We start from the raw sequence: 18,398 nt of genomic DNA on the forward strand, positions 1-18,398 counted from the left end.
GCATGTAGGATCTTAGTTCCCTGTCCAGGGGTTGAACCCATGCCCCCTGCAGTGGAAGTTCAAAGTCATAACTACTGGACTTCCAGGGAATTTCTAGGGTGTTTTTTGTTTATTTGTTTGTTGTTGTTACTGTGCATGGGATAGTTGTCCATATTTGTTCTAACAATTGCTATTATAATGCATTGATTCCTATGTGTTTTTCTTATATTAGGCCACCTTATTGAACTCTCTTATTAGTATTAACCGTTTTAAAGTTTTTTCTTTTGAGCTTTCAGTCATACTGTCCACATATAATAGTTTTACACTCTTCTTTCCGGTCGTTGTAGTCTTATTTCTGTTGCCTGCCCTGTTCTTGAGTTCCACATCCCCCCACCCCCACCACCATTAAATAGTGATGGTAGAGAGTGCATATTTTTCTTGGTCTTGATTTTATGGCACTATCCACCTTGTGCCAGTCCATTGTAGCCTGTTTTCCCTCATATTTGTTCCTTGACTTTCCTTGCTCAGTTCTGCTGCAGAGGGCTGACATTTGTGGGTTGCATGTTCCAATGCTCCCGTGTCAACTGGTGTCCATCTAGGCTCGGCCAACAGGAGGCCCTGGGAAGGATTGATGAACAGAAGGTAGGGAGAAGGGCAGAGCATCTATCCCCTGTTTTCTTCCGCAGGTAATAACTGCAGCTGCTGCTGCCTCAGTTTCATGGTTCTGGCTCTGCTGGACAGCTGTCTCCACGGTCCCGCTTCTGTTGGGTGAATCTGGTCCTTAAGCTCAGGAAATATCTTTCCTTTTGTGTTCCTCCAGCTAGGCTGCCCTGTGTCCCCAGCAAGAGAGACACTGCCCTATAGATTCCTTGTTTTATTTTTATTATTTTTTGTGGCACTTGGGCTTCTCTAATTGTGGTGCATGGGCTTAGTTGTCCCTGGTGTATGGGATCTTAGTTCCCTGACCAGGGATTGACCCTGCACCCACTCCATTAGAAGGCTGATCCTTAACCACTGGACCACCAGGGAAGTCCCTCGACCCCTTGTTTTAGAGGGCCCACGTATCACAAACACACAAAATATTGGCTGAAGACCTCATGGTTGCTTCTATGTGTTGGGATCCAGTATCAGTACTGGCACAGGATGGCTTGCAGCCTTAAACATCTATTTTTCTTGTTAACACAGAACAGGCTCCAAGGAGATGCTTTCCTATACCTTTTGCTCTGTGTCCTCAAAGCAAAAGACCTGCATCTGAGTGCCTTTCAGTTGTGTGGGTTGAGTTGCTGGTGATAGATATTGTTGGTGATAGATGCTGCTTTGAGTTGTTGAGAGGATCTGAGGGTGGAGGCACTTTGATAAAAGAAAAGATGAAATGATTAACTTGTCAAATTCTTCCTCCCAGGTAGATTTTTGAATAAGGAAGTATCATTTGCCAGCAGTGATGAGCATCCATTTTCTTGCTTCCCATTGTGTTCCAATTTGTGGTTCAGAGTTATATATGAATTCGGGCAGTGTTTTGAACAGTAGCACACAGTGACTAAAGAACGTTTTACAATATTATGCTCTTGCAGTTCATATTGCTGTTTTTAAAGTTCATTTGTTTTTATTTATCTTTCTGTGCTGGCTCTTCCTTGCTGTGCACAGCCTTTCTCTAGTTGTAGCAAGAAGTGGGTACTCTCTAGTTGCAGTGCACGGGCTTCTCATTGTGGTGGATTCTCTTGTTGCAGATCATGGGCTCTCGGGAGTGTGCGTGGGCTTCAGTGCTTGCAGCATGAGGGCTCAGTAGTTGTTGTTCACGGGCTTAGTTGTTCTGGGGCATGTGGGATCTTCCGGGACTAGGGATTGAACCTATGTCTGCTGCATTGGCAGACAGATTCTTCACCTGCTGGTCATATTGCTCTTAAACTACAAGTATATTTCTCTAGATCCAACCTGCATTTTGCCCTAAAATCCAGAAACATTCTTGATAACTTGTGTAGAACATGATTTGAATTTGTTTCTAGTGATGTGGCCTCAACTGAGCAAATAGTCATGAAGTTCTTTAGGGAAACTCAGAGATTATTTATTATATGTCTTGGATCTATCTGTAGATGAAATACATTTAAATTTGACTTTATAGCCACTTAAGACACATAATGGAGATGTCGATTAAATGTTGTTAAAGCCATTAAATTTAATTTAGAAAGGATATAAGATATACTAGGAGAGCTAAATGAAATAATAGAAGATCCTTAAATACAGAACAAAATATGGTCTTTGGTGGATAATGAAATTAATTTTGGATTTGTGCTATCCACAGTTTTGATATGAACTATTGCTTGCTATTTATAATATAAACAAAAGCATATCTAAATTTGGAAATTTCTCAGAAGAATTAAAAATATTATAAAATTGTAAAGAAAATGGAAATAAACTATTTATAACCAAAAGTGATATTCTAATAAAATAAAAGGAAATTAGAACAAGGAAATGCAAATGTTTTTGTGACTTTAAAGAAAATTTACATACGATTAATCCCAAAGTAATGTTTGTAGTAACTATTTCCAGTCATTACTGATCAAGTTATGGTCTTGTAGAGAAATTTGGATCAATTAAGCAACGTGCTGTGATTTTTGGTTTTCTTCATTCTGGCATTTGAAAGAAGAACTTAATAAGTATTGTGTGGCTCTAGGAGTTACTTTGAGAGCTAGTAAAAATCATGCTGTATGTGATAATGATTTATATGGTAGATGTAATATAGCATTTTTTGCATTAACAATAATTTGTCATATGTGATTGTTACAATTCTTGACCGTACCATATAAAATTCCAAATGTAAGCATTGATTTAAGAATTTTCTTGACACTTTCAATAGATGTGCTAGTGCCTCAGTAAAGTTTCTCCAAATTAAAATCATTTAAAAAAACTAGGAAATACACTGAATCAAAAACAGTTATCAAAAACATTTGGCATTACCATCTATAGTGTATAATGTTATGTGAAAATCCTGATTATAACAATAGTGATTTTTCTGAAACAAAAATCAAGAAGAATAAGTCTTATGATACACATATTACAAATCAATTATTAACATCTTTATTTTATTACTTATCTACACATTGTTGGCCCATCAATGCATGTACAATAGTAATTAATTTGGTTGTATTTAATATTTTGCCATACAAAAAACTTTTTTTCATACACAAAAATCATGACTTTATGCATATTTGAAAATTTTATTGTCATAAAGATATTTGTCAGGTAGAAAGATAGAACATTTTTAGTTACCAGTCATTGTAACCTGCCAGGCTCCACTGTCCATGGAATTTTCCAGGCAAGAATACTAGAGTGGGTTGCCATTTCCTATTTCAGGAGATCTTCCCAGTCCAGGAATTAAACCCATGTTTCTTGTGTCTCCTGCATTGGCAGGTGGGTTCTTTACCACTAGGCCACCTGGGAAGCCTCAACATTTAGATGTATGGTATGTGGGCCTCCATTTGTATGCTTGCCCTGAGCTCTTTGTTAGGGGTGAGCCTCTTTGTTGAGGGGTGGTAGTGAACTCCGCTATCAACTTCCTGTTGCCTGCTTGGCTTCTTGGTTCTTCCATTATCCTTTCATTTTGCACAGATAAGCAACCACATGAATATTTTCTTAAATGTCACTTTCTCTTTTACACGAAAGGTAAAGTTATGGGTTGAAGAGTGTCCCCCTGGAATGAATGTTGAATCCTTATCCTCATGCCATCAAAATATGGCCTTAGTTAGAAATAGTGTCATTGCAGATGTAATTAGTTAAGATGAGGTTATACTGGAGCAGGGTAACCTCTTAATCCAATATGACTAGTGTCCGTATAAGAAGAGAGACACTTGGAGACAGAGGAAAGGATGATGTGAGAGAAGATGGTCATGTGCTGACACAGGCAGAGATTGGAGTGAGAAAGCTTCTATAAGCTGAGAAATGTCAAGAATTGCCAGCCGACACTGGAGGTTAGAAGAAGCCAGGAAGGATCCTCCGCTACAGGTTTCAGAGGAATCCTGGTCCCATTAACACCTTGATTTTGAACTTCTAGCCTCTAGAACTGTGTGACAATGAATCTCTGAGGTTTTCAGACACCTAGTTTGTGATACTTCTCATAGAAACACTAGGAAACTAATAGAGGTAGTACATTAAAGATACTCTTTGCCTGTTGTACAAGTGCTCTGCAGGCTGAGTACCTAGAAGCACATCCTCTGGGTCATAACAAACCTGTATTTTTCATCTTAACAGGTACTCCAGATTGCCCTCCAGTGCAGCAGTGTCAGTTTATGCTCCTGCCAGCTGTGCATGAGAGCACGTTTCCTTTGCTCTGGCCAACACTTGACATTAACAGCCATGTAATTTTTTCCCCATCTGATGGGTAAAAAGCAGTATTTAAAAAAAAATCGTATTCCCTGATTATTAGTGAGATTGAGTTTTTTTTCCCATTTGTTAATCTTTCACTTGAATTTCTTCTTCTGTAAATTGTCTTTTTATAAGCTCTGCCTGATTTCCTGTTGTGATACCAATCATGAATATTTCTTTACACAGGAGATGATCTTATTCATTTAAAACCATTTCTAGTATAGGAAGAGCTTTTAAATATCGAGAATGTTTATTAGGTTTAATTGGTTGTCTTTTCAGCTTCTAGTGAGATGAACAAATGATATTTATTTGACCTATTGATATGGGGCACCTGTAACTTAAGAACCTTAAAAAGCAGACCAGTTAAATATTTTATGGGCAAGAGGAATGATGCCAATGTGGGGCTTTTCAGAACATGTTTAGAGAGCTGCCTAGTTAGAACAGAGAGTGTGTCTCAGGGAATATGATGGTCAACGGTGGAGTACAGAGTCTGAGCTTTACTGCAGAGGTGAGATGAAATCACTGCAGTGTTTGGAGTAAAGGACTGAAGAATTTAAGAAGACGAATATGTTGCTGTGGTGGAGGAAGAAGAAAATCAAAGCAAAGAGAGGACTTAGATACTCAGGGGTAAGATGAAAATAACCTAATAAGGAAGAAAAGACCGAAGGTAGGTAAGTACACCAATGTAACTCTGCTGAGTGATTTAGGAAGAAGGTCTTTATAGGAAAAGAAGTGTACCTATTCAAGCATAAGAACTAGCATGTCACAGACTTGGGGGACTTTGTCAGGAGAGCTAAAGTAGAAGATAACTTTTGGGTTTCAGACGATGTCCAAGTTGCACAAAGTTATTTAGGAAAATAGAAATAAGAATATGTAGAGGGCCTTTTCTCTGGGCACTGATGTAATACTGATGGAAGGCTAAGAGAAAGCACACCTCATCAACTTTTATTTCCAATTGACAATGTCAAAGAGAGTGATTTTCAGACTGAAGGTGGAGTGTAGGGTAGAACAATTATGATAACTGAAGATAGTTCACAGAGGGTGAGAAATTATAGAAGAGCATCTATCTGCTCTGTGTAAAGTGTACCCAGGGAAACTGAGAGAACTTTTAATGATATCTTTATATTTTAACTTTAATGATATCTCTGAATCTCTGATGTTGACCTTTGAGAAAGCCTGGAAAATGTGAACTTAGAAGGCTATGGTTTTTCCAGTAGTCATATATGGATGTGAGAGTTGGACTATAAGGAAAGTTGAGCGCTGAAGAATTGATGCTTTTGAATTGTGATGTTAGAGAAGACTCTTGAGAGTCCCTTGGACTGCAAGGAAATCTAACCAGTCCATCCTAAAGGGGATCAGCCCTGAATGTTCATTGGAAGGACTGATGTTGAAGCTGAAACTCCAATACTTTTGCCACCTGATGTGAAGAGCTGACTCATTGGGAAAGACCCTGATGCTGGGAAAGACTGAGGGCAGGAGAAGGGGACGACAGAGGATGAGATGGTTGGATGGCATCACCGACTCAATGGACATGAGTTTGAGTAAACTCCGGGAGTCGGTGATGGACAGGGAGGCCTGGCGTGCTGCAGTCCATGGGGTTGCAAAGAGTCAGACACGACTGAGCCACTGAACTGAACTGAAAAGTATATGTGTATGTGCTTGTGTGCATGTGCGCAAATGGAATTCCAAATTTCAAAAACATAGATTTCACAAACTGCAAATCCATAGTGATCTTAATGTCAGGGCAAGATCCTAGGACAGCATTCTAAAGGGATGGCATGTGAACTTCTAGAAGAGGAGGTGAGGATCCTTAGAACTCTACATGGGTCATGTAAAAAACTGGCTGATCACGTTTTCTTCTTCATCGGTTGCCATGACTGTTAGATCAAGGATCACTGTTGGTTCCAAGAAGCACAAACAATGGGGAGGTATCAGAAACCCAGTAGGAGCAAGCACAAGGAGGAAATGAACAAAGAATGTTTAGCCGGAAGGAAGAGAGTATAGAGAGAACATGATAGCTGATGTTAAATATGAGAAGAATCATTATATGGAAGAGGGGTCAGGTATCTGTGGACTTCTCCAAGGCCAGTGGGTAGGATTCCAGGGACCTAGGATGAGACTCAGTATAAGGAAGACCTGTTTAACCACGCATACCATCCAGCAGTGGAACCCAGTGCTTTCCAAGCCAGTGATTTCTGGATCACTGCAAGTGTGTTAGCAGAAGCTGGTCGATCACTTTTTGGTAAATGTTCTAGAAGAGATTCATGTGTTATTGTGTGGATAACTCTAAGCTTAGTTGTGTCTGACTCTTTGTGACCCCATGGACTGTAGCCCACCAGGCTCCTCTATGCATGGGATTTTCCAGGTAAGAATACTAGAGTGGGTAGCCATTCATTCCCTTCTTCAGGAGATTTTCCTGACCCAGGGATTGAATCTGGGTCTCCTGCATTGCAGGAAGATTCTTTACTGTCTCAACCACCAGGGAAGCCCAAAGGAAGTGAAAGTCGCTCAGTCGTGTCCGACTATTTGCGACCGCATAGACTATACAGTCTGTGGAATTCTCCAGGCCAGAATCCTGGAGTGGGTAGCCTTTCCCTTCTCCAGGGGATCTTCCCAACCCAGGGATCGAACCCAGGTCTTCCACATTGCGGGCAGATTCTTTACCAGCTGAGCCACAAGGGAAGCCCAAGAATACTGGAGTGGGTAGCCTATCCCTTCTTCAGCGGCTCTTCCCGACCCAGGAATCAAACCAGGGTCTCCAGCATTGTAGGCGGATTCTTTATCAACTGAGCTATCAGGGAAGCCCCAAAGCCTTTCCAATTTTGAGCGTCTGTGATCCTAGGCCAGTGTAGGTGCAAATGAGAAGGATTAGGTTGGAAATAATAGAGACCCTGAAGTTGTACATAATGGGGCAGAAGGAGCTTGAAGAAGACAGTGGAAAGACATGTAGATCACTTACTTAAGAAAAGAAAATCATATAGTCATATAGTCTAGAGGAACAATCACTGTCTTTTTTAACTGCAAAGACCAGGATCATCCTCAAATGGTTTAGAGCTGTCCAAGAGCATTGCACTTTAAAAGAGGCCTCAAATCAGTACCTTTTATAGTGTTTCTGGGATGTGATGAAGGACAGTCGTTTCAAAATACAATTTTAACGGTGGTCAGAAAATATGATAACAGTGCATCATCACAGTCCCATTGAGGACCACTGGGAGGGGCACGGCATGCCACTGGAAGCGGGCCTAAGGCACAGGCCAGGAGAAAAAGTTAAAAAGCAAGAGTAAGAGAGGAGTGGAGTAATGGCAGAGGGAGGAAGGATAGGGCACAGTAGACAGGCACGTTTACTACAAAAAGCAGCTGCCTGGGTTTGCAGAGGCCCCAGGGGCTCCTCTTTCAGCTGGGTCTCAGGGGGCAGGAGCGGTGGGTACCAGACAATAGAGACTGAGGCTCTACTGCTGGCGTGCCCCAACTTCCTGAGTGACCTTGTGGATGTCATTTCACCTTGCTGCCTCCTCCCTGTTGTCAAGAGCAGGTATACTGCTAACCTAAAAGTACTCTGGGCTTTACCAGAGAAAATAGGTCCAGAATTTAAGACATTGTCTGCCTGGGTAGGAAGTGCCTACACTTGTTTCCGTTTTTTCACTGTTGAGAGAGGGAAAACAGGTAAGTGGAGGGTGGAGAGAAAGGTGAGAAGACATTGTGGCCAAAGTCGGCCTAGCTCCCCCTCATCGTTCCAGGGAGCCCGGGGCCGGTATGTGGCCTGAGCGGGCTGGGGGCGGGGGCATGCTGCAGCCCGCAGGCAGCCGGACACCCAAGGACCTGAGCGGACATCCTCGGGCTCTGCGGGCGCTTCAACAAGTCCCATTGCAGCATCAGGGACCAAAAGAGAGGCACGCCCCTCCCCCACTAGATGGCACTGAAACGCCTCGTTCGAGATATTCAGAATGCAGGAAGCTAGGAAAAAAGACAAAAAGAATATGGTGGAGGTGCGCTCATTTTGACTCGCCGGCCCAGTTGTGCAAAGCAGGGTGTGCAGACCCTCTCACCATCGTGCCCTTCCCCAGGGCAGCCCTTCACTCATCAGTGCGGGCTATCGGCTTTGGAATGAGAGTGAAAAGGAGGGGTGAGCCTTAGAGCGGAGAACCTAAGGTTTCGACCTGGGAGGGAGGCACCCAGCCCTGCGGCGGCATCTCACGTGAGCCGGGCGGTTGTGTTGAGAGAATGAAGCTGGCTCGCTTGGGGCCTGCTCGCTTAAGGTCTGGGGTCTCTCCCCGCCACCTCCCAGAGTCCTCGGAAAGCCTAAATCCAGCCGCCACCTGGATAAGGACAAACCCCGAGCCGAGGTGTCGTTTGTCGTTTAACCCCACTTCCCCACCTCAAAGCGTGAGCCCCCTAGGCGTTTCCAAAATCTATTAAGCACCCTCCGGCCCCCGCCCCCGGAAAATTCTGTCCCTCTTGTCTAGAAAGCATCAGTCAGTTTTCTTTTCCCGCTGAGGAGGGAGGTGGAGGTGGGTGTATGTCGGAGTGTCTGGCGCTGGCGTGGGGCTGGACCCGGGCTGGTGCCGACAACCCCGCGGATGCGCTCGGACCGGGGTGGAAACGCCTGTAGCAGATTAGGGCAGCGCCTGCGGCTTTCTGGGGGAAAACAAAGATCAAATACAATCCAGGACATAGACGACCGAATCCGGGGACGCAGGGGAACTTCCTAGTCCCTCTGAAGGCCCACTCAGCAATAAGCAGTCTTTTCTTTCAATAACTCTGGTCTATTTAAGGGAATTTCGCACTACTGAAAAGAGATAAACGGAGATGGAGGCAACATCCTTACATTTCTACTAATGCCCGTAAACATGCTACATATCACATATATGTATATGTGCATAAATATGGATGTGGTTGTGCACATACCTAGCCAGACACCATTGACTTGCCTGGTCACAGAATAAGCCTTAGACATCCTGTGCCTGGGAAATGGTGCACTTTATCTTTAAGGATGCTAGAAAAATAAGAGATGAGGCTCACGTTGCACGGATGACATCACTAGCTTTTGGCTGCGCGCTCCGTGTTCTCGTCTGTGGGTTTCAGCCAAGGCTGCAGCGCCCGGCGCCGGAGCAAGAGAGCAAAGCCGCGGCTTCCTCCAGCGCCCCGCAGCCGGGCGATGCGATTTCCCGAGCCTCCCCGGAGCAGCCTGGGCTCTCCCTCCCTGGCACCGGCGGAGACCGCGAGGTCCCGGAGCTGCCGCGGCTAGAGGAGGAGGCAGGGACGGGGAGCTGGGAGTCTCAGCCTCCCTCCCCCACCCTCGCCCCATTCACCTCGGCGACCACCGCTCTTGGAGCCGGATCGTAGAACGCCAAGGCCGGACAGGACTCTCTGCGCGCTGCCGACTGAGCCGGCATCTCAACCCCTGGGTGGGCTGCGAAGAAAATGGTGCAGTCTGAGAGCGGCTGACCCTAGCTGGACCGAGCAGACGGAGTGCTGGAGTGCCGGTGCTCAGGTGGCGGGATAAGGGGGCGGATTGCGTCGAAGGGCCGGAGCCGTTGTTTTTCTGGGTACCTGCAGCACCCGGGCAGCACGTTCCCGGGGCTACACGGGAGCCCAATGAAGTGAGGCGGAGGCGTCGCGGGAGAGGCGGGTTTGAAGGTGGCCGGGTGGACACTTCGGGAAGAAGAAGGCAGTGGTGGGGGCGGCATGACGCCCTGGGGGCTGGCTGCTGGGCGGGCCGGGCGCCGCGGTCGCGCGACCTGTCCATGGTGTTGAAGGCGCCGTGCGTCGAGCCCCGCACGCCCCGCGCTGTGCGCCCCGCCAGGTGCATCCTCCTCAGCGCAGCCAGCCTTTCGCGCCCGCGGGCTGCCGCCCAGTCGCCCCAAAGCCCCGACCAAGGCTCGTCCGGTAACGCCGTCTGGGTGACCGCACTGTCGGCCCGAGGGGCCGCCTAAATGGCGAAGCAAGAGGTAGACGACCCGGGAGCTCGCGGGGAAAGGTCGGCCGAGACCGTGCACCGACTGGGAGCCAGCCTCTGAACGCTCCGCGCTGGCCAGAAGGAGCAAAGGACCTGCTGGTGACCAGAGGACAGAGAATTTTTTTTTATTTTTTTGGTAAAAGACCCGATCCAGAGAAGAAGAATATTTCTTCTCTTGCAGACCAGGAAGGGTAGAGTCGCTGAGAGGGAGACCCAGGCGGGACTCAGGGCAGCCTACCCTGGCATCTGGAGGTTTCCTGCGCTGGCCGGCCGCATCGGGGGTGATTCAATTTATCCCGTCGCCTACCATCTCCTCCTGATAAACCCCTTCCCCCAAGAAAGCCAAGCGAGTGGGTCCCGCCACTCTGCACAAAGAAAGCCCAGGAGTCCCACCGCAGCGGAGGGCACTTGGTGTTTAGTTTCCGGCCCGAGGGCAGCGTCGCCCGAAACCCGGCTGAGTGCTGCGGACGCGGCGGGTTCCGGGCAGCAGCTTCTTGCGGGGCAGGGAGGGGGCGGGAGGCGGTCTGGCCGGGCGCGCCGCCGCCCGAGGCTGCGCCTGCTCGGGAGGACGCCCAGGGGATCGCCGGAGCCTCTCCCGATCAGAACTTTTTACGCTGCCCGCCCCCATCCCCTGCAGTCCCTGGGCTGCTCACCAGCAGGCAGGGGCCGAGGGGCGCCGCTGCGGAGTCCCCTTGCCGTCCCCTCCTCGGCTCGGCCGCCCGCAGCTTTGTTCCGGGTGCGCGGAGGGAAGGCGAGGCTGCGGCGGATCATGCCCAAGGTGTAGCCGCGAAGCGGAGGCATGGCTGCCGGAAGGTTACTGCTCTACACGGGCCTCTCGCTAGCGCTCTGCGCCCTCGGCATGCTGGCCGTGGCCATATGCTCGGACCACTGGTACGAGACGGACGCCAGGAAGCACCGGGACAGGTGCAAGGCCTTCAACACTCGCCGGATCGACCCCGGCTTCATTTACAACAACAACAACAACTTGCCACTCCGGGCCAGCCGCTCGCGCCTGGACCGCTGGGAGGGCAAGCTCCTCCGGGCCCGGAATCGCCGGCAACTCTTCGCCATGAGCCCCGCCGACGAGTGCAGCCGGCAGTACAACTCCACCAACATGGGCCTCTGGAGGAAGTGCCACCGACAAGGCTTCGACCCTGAGATCGCGGCCTTGATTCGGAAAGGTAAGCGCTTAGAGGCGAGGCGTGGCGCGGCGCTGCGGAGAGCCGCGCGCCTCTAGGCCCGGCTGCCCTCTCCTGCCTTCGCCCGGCCGCAGCCTCTCAGATCTCTTGGTATCAGGAGGTCAGGTTATCCAGGCTCGGCTGAGCCTTGAAGTGGCCACATCTTGCCTCCCAACAGCTCGTAATGAGGCTTACCTCTCCTTACTTAGCCTCTGGTCTTGCGTTTGTCTGATGGGATTCCGATAGAATCTCATGGTCCAGGGGTTTTAACCCAGGAAGATGCTTCAGTAGTCTCTGAAAAGGAAGGGAATCTGTAATCTTGTGCGGTTAACAGAGGAATGAAACCCTTTAAGAGTGTTATGTCGGGGTAGACAGGCTCTTAGTTTTAATCTTTGGTTTACGTGTTGAACTGATTCATCAAAAGCAACTGGGGAAACATCTCACAGGGAAGGCCTTATTCCTGCCAGAAATGTTGAAGTGCTGTACTCTGCCCTGCATAATGCAGGCACTAGTCATAGAAACATCAATAAATCACAGCCCCGGCCCTATTTCAGCCCAAAGCCTGTTAACCTGTAGCAGCACACCACAATTCTTGATTTCTCTTTTTGAGTGGTTGACAAAAATGTCTCCTGCACACTGAATATTAGCAGGATCTAATAAGCACACGAAAGTAGGTCCCCCCCCCCACCCCAGTAACACCAGAATGGGTACTTAAGAGAGGAAAAAAATACTATTTTCAGAAGATTTGTAGAAAAAATATCCAGAGTATATGAAGGCAGAAAACAAACTGCATTTGCTAATGATAAAAATTTACTTGATACTTTAATATGATCACAAAATTTTTTTAAAGTCTGCTCATCTGATGCAGTTTGTAGATCTTGCATGATTTATACTTTGGGGCGCATCCTGTTCCATTAGCTCACTGAAATATTGTTTGGATGTATAGTAATATTGCTTTGAAGAAGGGAATGTGCGTGCTGGAACATGCATTAATGATAGCTGCACCCTGGAAGTTGTGGTGCTGTTTCAGGAGTTCCTTCCACCCCCTTCATTTTCTTCACCTGTTTAATGGTAATACCAAGGTGAAAACAATGTTGTTGTCTGAAAAGTCTTTGTGGCTACCATATGAGGTAGTTTTTCCTAATGTCAATAATTACAGTGCAGGGTTGCTGCTATTTTAAAATCTTGTATGTGAAAACTGATGTTCTTCGATTTGTTAAAATGTTGAAGTGGATCAGAAAAAAATTATTAATTTGAAAAAAAAAAGTTGTTTAAGAAAGACAAACAGTGGGTATAGTTTGGGTGGCCACTCAGATTTAGGTGGGTAGGTTCAGAAAGAGAATCCATCTTCCTATTTGTTGTGCATCTTCTGTAGAATGACTAGGGATTTTAGATGATTTTGTTAAGAATGTGTTTCTATTACAAGCATCACATCTGCTTCATGGTTAGACTCTTAGTAAAGTAGGGTGACCTGCTTGGAGCTCTATAACTTTGTCAAACTGTACAGCATATTAGAGATTTGCAGAAGAGAGCATCTTGGGTTTGGGAAAGAAGAGGAAGCAAAATAGATTTTGACAATGGTTGACTCTGTAACAGTTTTCAAATTTTCAGATTCAGGAAAATGTTACTTTATGTGTCGTTTTCTGCTTTCATTAAAATTGGAATGATAGGAAGTTAGCGGAAATGTGAGGAAGGATTCATGTTAATCACGACTGATAAACACTGGTAGGACTTGCTGAAGGACATTCTTAAATTTTCTTTCTTGAACATCTTGTGGAACAAGACTGGTATCCTTCTGCCTGATATTGGTTAACCCCACTGAGAAAAAGGGGGCTGGAATTCATGACTTCTGGTAGCTCCATTGAGAGCTTTGATTCCATGTTGCTCTGCTTGGCAGTCGGACTAGAAAGGTTGACTTGGTCTGTGCACCAGAGGGATTGGTTACCATAGTGACATGTTCTTCCGGTGAAGCTGGAAACAGCGACAGGGAAAGGGATAGGGGAAGAATGTACAACATTTTGACTTTGTATGGACTGATTTTTGAATGGAAGCAACAGAAAATGGACAGGGCACAGCAGGGGGATTGAACACACTGATTCCTTGAGTTGGCAGGGCATTGTATGTCACTTGAACTAATGGAAACACTGTTTCCCATCACCCAGAATACAGCAATCACTGTCAGCAGCAAGCTCCTGCTTACCATGGCCATTTCTATCCATTTGACATCCTTGTTAGGTATTATTGAGATAGATAGCATGCCAGACTTACAAATCTTGAAAGACTTATGGTCACTATCTTCATTTTTAATCTCAAAACATAATCTTTGAAAGCCAGATCTGCTTTCCCTCAGCAGGGATGGACACACTGTGGAAATAAGTGTGTCTTATGTTAGGAGAATTCACAAGCAATTCTAATGTGCAGATTTTAGCAGGAAGTTAAAAAATAAAAAAAATAAGTTTATATCTTTTGTTTAAATTTAAGACATCGTAGAGAAAGATATTTACCTCACGGTGTTTATTAGCAGTCTCAAAACCTATCTTAGACCTTTATTTTTTTGGGAAGCATCTTAGATTAAAATTCTGGAGATATGTGTTGGGCAGGGGGAAAGGGAAATCAGGAAAAATACTATGTAAAATCTGTCAATATTATGTGAAAATTAGAGATTTATCCTAGAGTCCTAAAGAACTCAATCATTTATTAAGTCAATGTTCATTACATTAGAAAATGCTGTTTGTGCATTTTACAATAATACCACATAATTAATAAGGAAAAAAAATCAAATCTATATCTGATTTGAAGACAAAGTCCTTTGGATTCATATGCTTTCTGAAATCCGTTTCTTGCCCTGCTGACATGACTGTGCCCACAGGAAGACGTTTCTGATCACTGTGTATTTATTTGTTTGTCTTATTGAACCATAAGTTCCTGGAGGGCAGGAAAGATAATCATTTGTAAAATACATCCACCCGTTGCTTGGTACTTGGGAAATAACTCATACAAATTAGGTTCCCAGAAATGTATCCATCAAAAGCTTATTCTAATTGCTGGAACACTGTGTGGGAATCCAAATAAAGAATTAGTCAGAAAATTGTGATAGGGAAAAAGAACCAGTGTGACTCTCAGGGCAGTTTAATATTGCAACAGAGGCTTCATAATTTAACAAGGGAAATTTCTTGAGCAAAAGCTTTGCTAAGGAGTAAGAGCAACACAATACAGTTTTGGATAACACATGTCAATGAATAGATACATATCACCCACAATCGTTATTTTTCACGTTAGACAAGATTTTAATTTTTTCCTTCTTGAGGGTAGGATTTGAGTAGAGGATGTAGCAAAGATCACTTATCCTTGAATTCCCATCTGTGTCTATAATCAGGTCCTCTCGTCTTCTTTCATTTCAATTTCATCTGTGTCTTCCTGGTAAGTCACTGTGAGCACTGGGGACAGATAAATGGCAGGATCAGTTTCTGAAATCCTAGAGACTTCCAGACTGTTAGAAGGAGCAAACACAGGTAGGAGTTTGTTCCAGGGAAGATTCAGATTCTTTGGTTAGTACTGAAATGTTATGTTGATACGGCTTGAAATCTGTAGACCTTCAACTGACATGCTAAGAACTTCCTTATTATTTGAAAATAAGCCTTATAGGAGAACTTGACCTAAATAATTATGGAGTGGTAGTCAGTGTTCTAAAGTTTGTGTTAATAAAACCTTGTACATATTCACAGATTAATAATGGACTCAGCGAGTATTTACTGCACAGGTATTAGCAAATGGGCCCATATCACTGGAACAAAGACAGACTGGTCCTTAGAATTCCCATTGTTCTGTTAGTATCACATAGAGTAAGTGATGAGTTTGGGATAACGAGACTGACAGAAACAGATGCAGAGAAACCCAGAGAAGGTGAGGCTTCATTGTGTTAGCAGTGGGATGAGGTCAGGAGGGAGGGAGTTGGGGAGAGTTGCCCTGAGGAAATGAAATTTGAACAAGATCTTCAGGAAGTTTGGAGGCGGCTGGGGAGGAAGGGCATTTCAGGCAAAGAGGCCAGCACAGGCCCAGCCTTGGACGTGCGACCCTTCCGTTTGGCCTTGTGAGTGTTGATTTATGGGGCGAGGGAGAGGAGCAGACCAGGAGCTGGAGAGCAGGCGAGGACTGCATTAAGGAGCTTGTGAACTGAGATCCCCTGTAGCAGTGCTGCACATAGGGTGGCCACCAGCCACATGTGTCTGTTTAAACTGAAAATAATCATACTTAAATACATTTAAAAATCACTCCCTTGGTTACATTACAGATGCTCAACAGCCATATGTGGCTAATGGCCATCATTTCAGATAGTAATAGTATTTCAGTTCAGTTCGATTCAGTTGCTCAGTTGTGTCCGACTTTGCGACCCCATGGACTGCAGCATGCCAGGCCTCCCTTGTCCATCATCAGCTCCCAGAGTTTACTCAAACTCATGTCCATTGAGTCAGTGATGCCATCCAACCATCTCATACTCTGTTGTCCCCTTCTCCCGCCTTCAATCTTTCCCAGCATCAGGGTCTTTTCAAATGAGTCAGCTCTTTGCATCAGGTGGCCAAAATATTGGAGTTTCAGCTTCAATATCAGTCCTTCCAATGAATATTCAGGACTGATGTCCTTTAGGATGGAGTGGTTGAATCTCCTTGCAGTCCAAGGGACTCTCAGGAGTCTTCTTCAACACCATAGTTCAAAAGCATCAATTCTTTGGCGCTCAGCTGAAGTAATAGTATTACTATTTATTATTAGTATTACTATTTATTAATAGTATTACTATTTGATTAATAGTGATCAAACTTGATGGCCAGATACTCTTCTAAGTTTTACGTTTATTAGCTAACTTATTCTTCATGATACTGCGCTGAAGTGGGTATTTTTATTATTTATCTCTATTCTACAGTTGAGGAAACTGACACACAAAGCTCCATTAATTTGTCACATTCTCATGATAAGAAAATGAAGGTGTCAGGCTTTGAGTTCTGGCTCTGGGTTTGGAGACTTATCTACCCTCCTCTACTGTTGCCATAGAGTCTGTTGAGGGGGGTGGTGGGTAGAGAAGAGGCTGGTGTATTGATTCCCCAAATTAAAAAAAAAATAGGGTTATTTTGCTGTTTACCTGAAACTAACACAACTTTGTAAATCAACCATTCTTCAATAAAAATAAACTTGCTCTTTCAAAGATACAAAAAATTAGGAAGTAATTTAGAGTTCACAAAGGTGAGACCTGCTGTAAGTCTTCAGCTTAGCACTGAGAGGAAGGTCATTTCAAAGCAAAACATTTCACCTGGCCCTGAGACCCGCCAACAGAATTTCATCCACCTTTGTGCTGTAATTTTTTATTTCTTTTTCTTTTTTTTCACTGTGGTAGATGTTGAGATTATAGAAATGAATGACATATGCATTCATTCCACAAATATTTGAGGGTCTACAGGCTGGGCATTGTGGAGAAGCTTATATTCCATGGTGGGGTGGGCAGTGGAGAGAGACAATAAATAAATACAGATGAAATAAAAATAACATCTAATGAGCTAATCAGTGTATAATATAACATGCAGTAGTGAATTCTATGAAATGTCTTCGCCCTTGATAAGCACAAAGGGGAAGATGAAATAATAAGCCCAAAGAATAAATAGTTCTATTAGTTTTGGTTTCATAATATCTGGAGGCTTTACCTGCTCACAGGCACATACATACAAAACCCATGATATCTGTATAGGGTGTGCATCTCCGTGCATGAATGTTACATGTGTGTTGGGGGAGAACAAAGTCATCATGTGGTTCTTGTCCTCAGGGAGCTTATACTCCAGCTCATGGTTTCCCAAGTTCATTGTCATGTGTGAGTGGATCAGGCTCTTTTGCAGGAGATCACGTCTGTTTCAACTGGATCAGGAATCATCTGGTCAGGGAACTCAGGGGTGAGCTCATCTTATTGAGCCAATGAAGTCAAGAGCCTTATTTCTGTTGCAGAGGTCAGTTTATTTATTCTTTTACTGTAGGGTTGGTAAGGATCAATTAGAGGATCGATTCTATATTCCACTTTGGATTGTCAGTTAAAAATATTTTCTCCCTCTTTGCTATTAATAGGTAATCCTAGGCCTTCAGGCAGAATCCTAAACACACTCTGGATTAGACTCTTCACACACACACACACCCCACACACGTATACGTCTAGACATTGGATAGTAGAGTCACAAGTGTTCATTCAGATGCAGATACTTTTATAACTCCTTACCCCCAAAAATACACACAGAGAGAAGGCTGTGCATGAGTTGGTGGATGAGTGGACAAGCACATTTATTCTAACTGACTGGATGTCTGCTGTTTTTGAGACAATGTATCCAGTCAGTCAGTCAGTTCAGTTGCTCAGTTGTGTCCAACTCTTTGAGACCTTGTGGACTGCAGCATGCCAGGCTTCCCTGTCCATCACCAACTCTGGGAGCTTGCTCAAACTCCTGTCAGTCGAGTCTGTGATGCCATCCAACCATCTCATCCCCTGTCGTCCCCTTCTCCTCCCGCCCTCAATCGATCCCAGGATCTTTTCTAATGAGTCAGTTCTTCACATCAGGTGGTCAAAGTATTGGAGCTTCAGCTTCAGCATCAGTCCTTCCAATGAATATTCAGGACTAATTTCTTTTAGGTTAGGATTGACTGGTTTCATCTCCTTGTAGTCCAAGGACTCTCAAGAGTTTTGTCCAACACTACAGTTCGAAAGCATCAATTCTTTGGCGTTCACTTTTATTTATAGTCCAACTCTCATATCCATACATGACTACTGGAAAAACCATAGCTTTGACTATATGGATCTTTGTCAGCAAAGTAATGTCTCTGCTTTTTAATATGTTGTCTAGGTTGGTCATAGCTTTTCTTCCAAGAAGCAAGCGTCTTTTAATTCAAGGCTGCAGTCACTA

The 18,398-nt window shown here is 44.8% G+C and overlaps 2 protein-coding genes across 5 annotated transcripts in view; one reads left to right on the plus strand and one right to left on the minus strand.

Moving 5' to 3' along the window:
- Positions 1-9,785: 9,785 nt before the first annotated feature.
- On the minus strand, positions 9,786-11,095 carry LOC129658377 (collagen alpha-1(I) chain-like). Its single transcript, XM_055589392.1, has 3 exons — positions 10,948-11,095; positions 10,533-10,850; positions 9,786-10,390 (listed from the first exon to the last, which is right to left on the minus strand). The coding sequence occupies exons 1-3, from the start codon at positions 11,093-11,095 to the stop codon at positions 9,786-9,788; spliced, it is 1,071 nt and encodes a 356-aa protein (XP_055445367.1).
- TMEM178B (transmembrane protein 178B) overlaps positions 10,808-18,398 on the plus strand; it is a 412,255-nt gene continuing 404,664 nt past the window's right edge. For all 4 annotated transcript variants that reach the window (XM_055591126.1, XM_055591120.1, XM_055591123.1 and 1 more), the window contains exon 1: positions 10,808-11,475. In XM_055591126.1, coding sequence (XP_055447101.1) covers positions 11,094-11,475 — 382 coding nt within the window. In that variant the 5' untranslated portion in view covers positions 10,808-11,093. The remainder of the gene's footprint in view (positions 11,476-18,398) is intronic.

Source organism: Bubalus kerabau, chromosome 8 (assembly GCF_029407905.1).
Source record: "Bubalus kerabau isolate K-KA32 ecotype Philippines breed swamp buffalo chromosome 8, PCC_UOA_SB_1v2, whole genome shotgun sequence".
Lineage (NCBI taxonomy): Eukaryota > Metazoa > Chordata > Mammalia > Artiodactyla > Bovidae > Bubalus > Bubalus kerabau.

Bases quoted from the DNA above. Each gene is read 5' to 3' on its own strand.
- LOC129658377 (XM_055589392.1), bottom strand. From the start codon at position 11,095: ATGCCTCCGCTTCGCGGCTACACCTTGGGCATGATCCGCCGCAGCCTC. The intron at 10,851-10,947 runs GTGAGCAGCCCA...CCTCCCGAGCAG, and splicing joins CCCTCGGCCCCTGCCTGCTG to GCGCAGCCTCGGGCGGCGGC. The intron at 10,391-10,532 runs GTAGGCTGCCCT...TCTGGTCACCAG, and splicing joins GGAAACCTCCAGATGCCAGG to CAGGTCCTTTGCTCCTTCTG.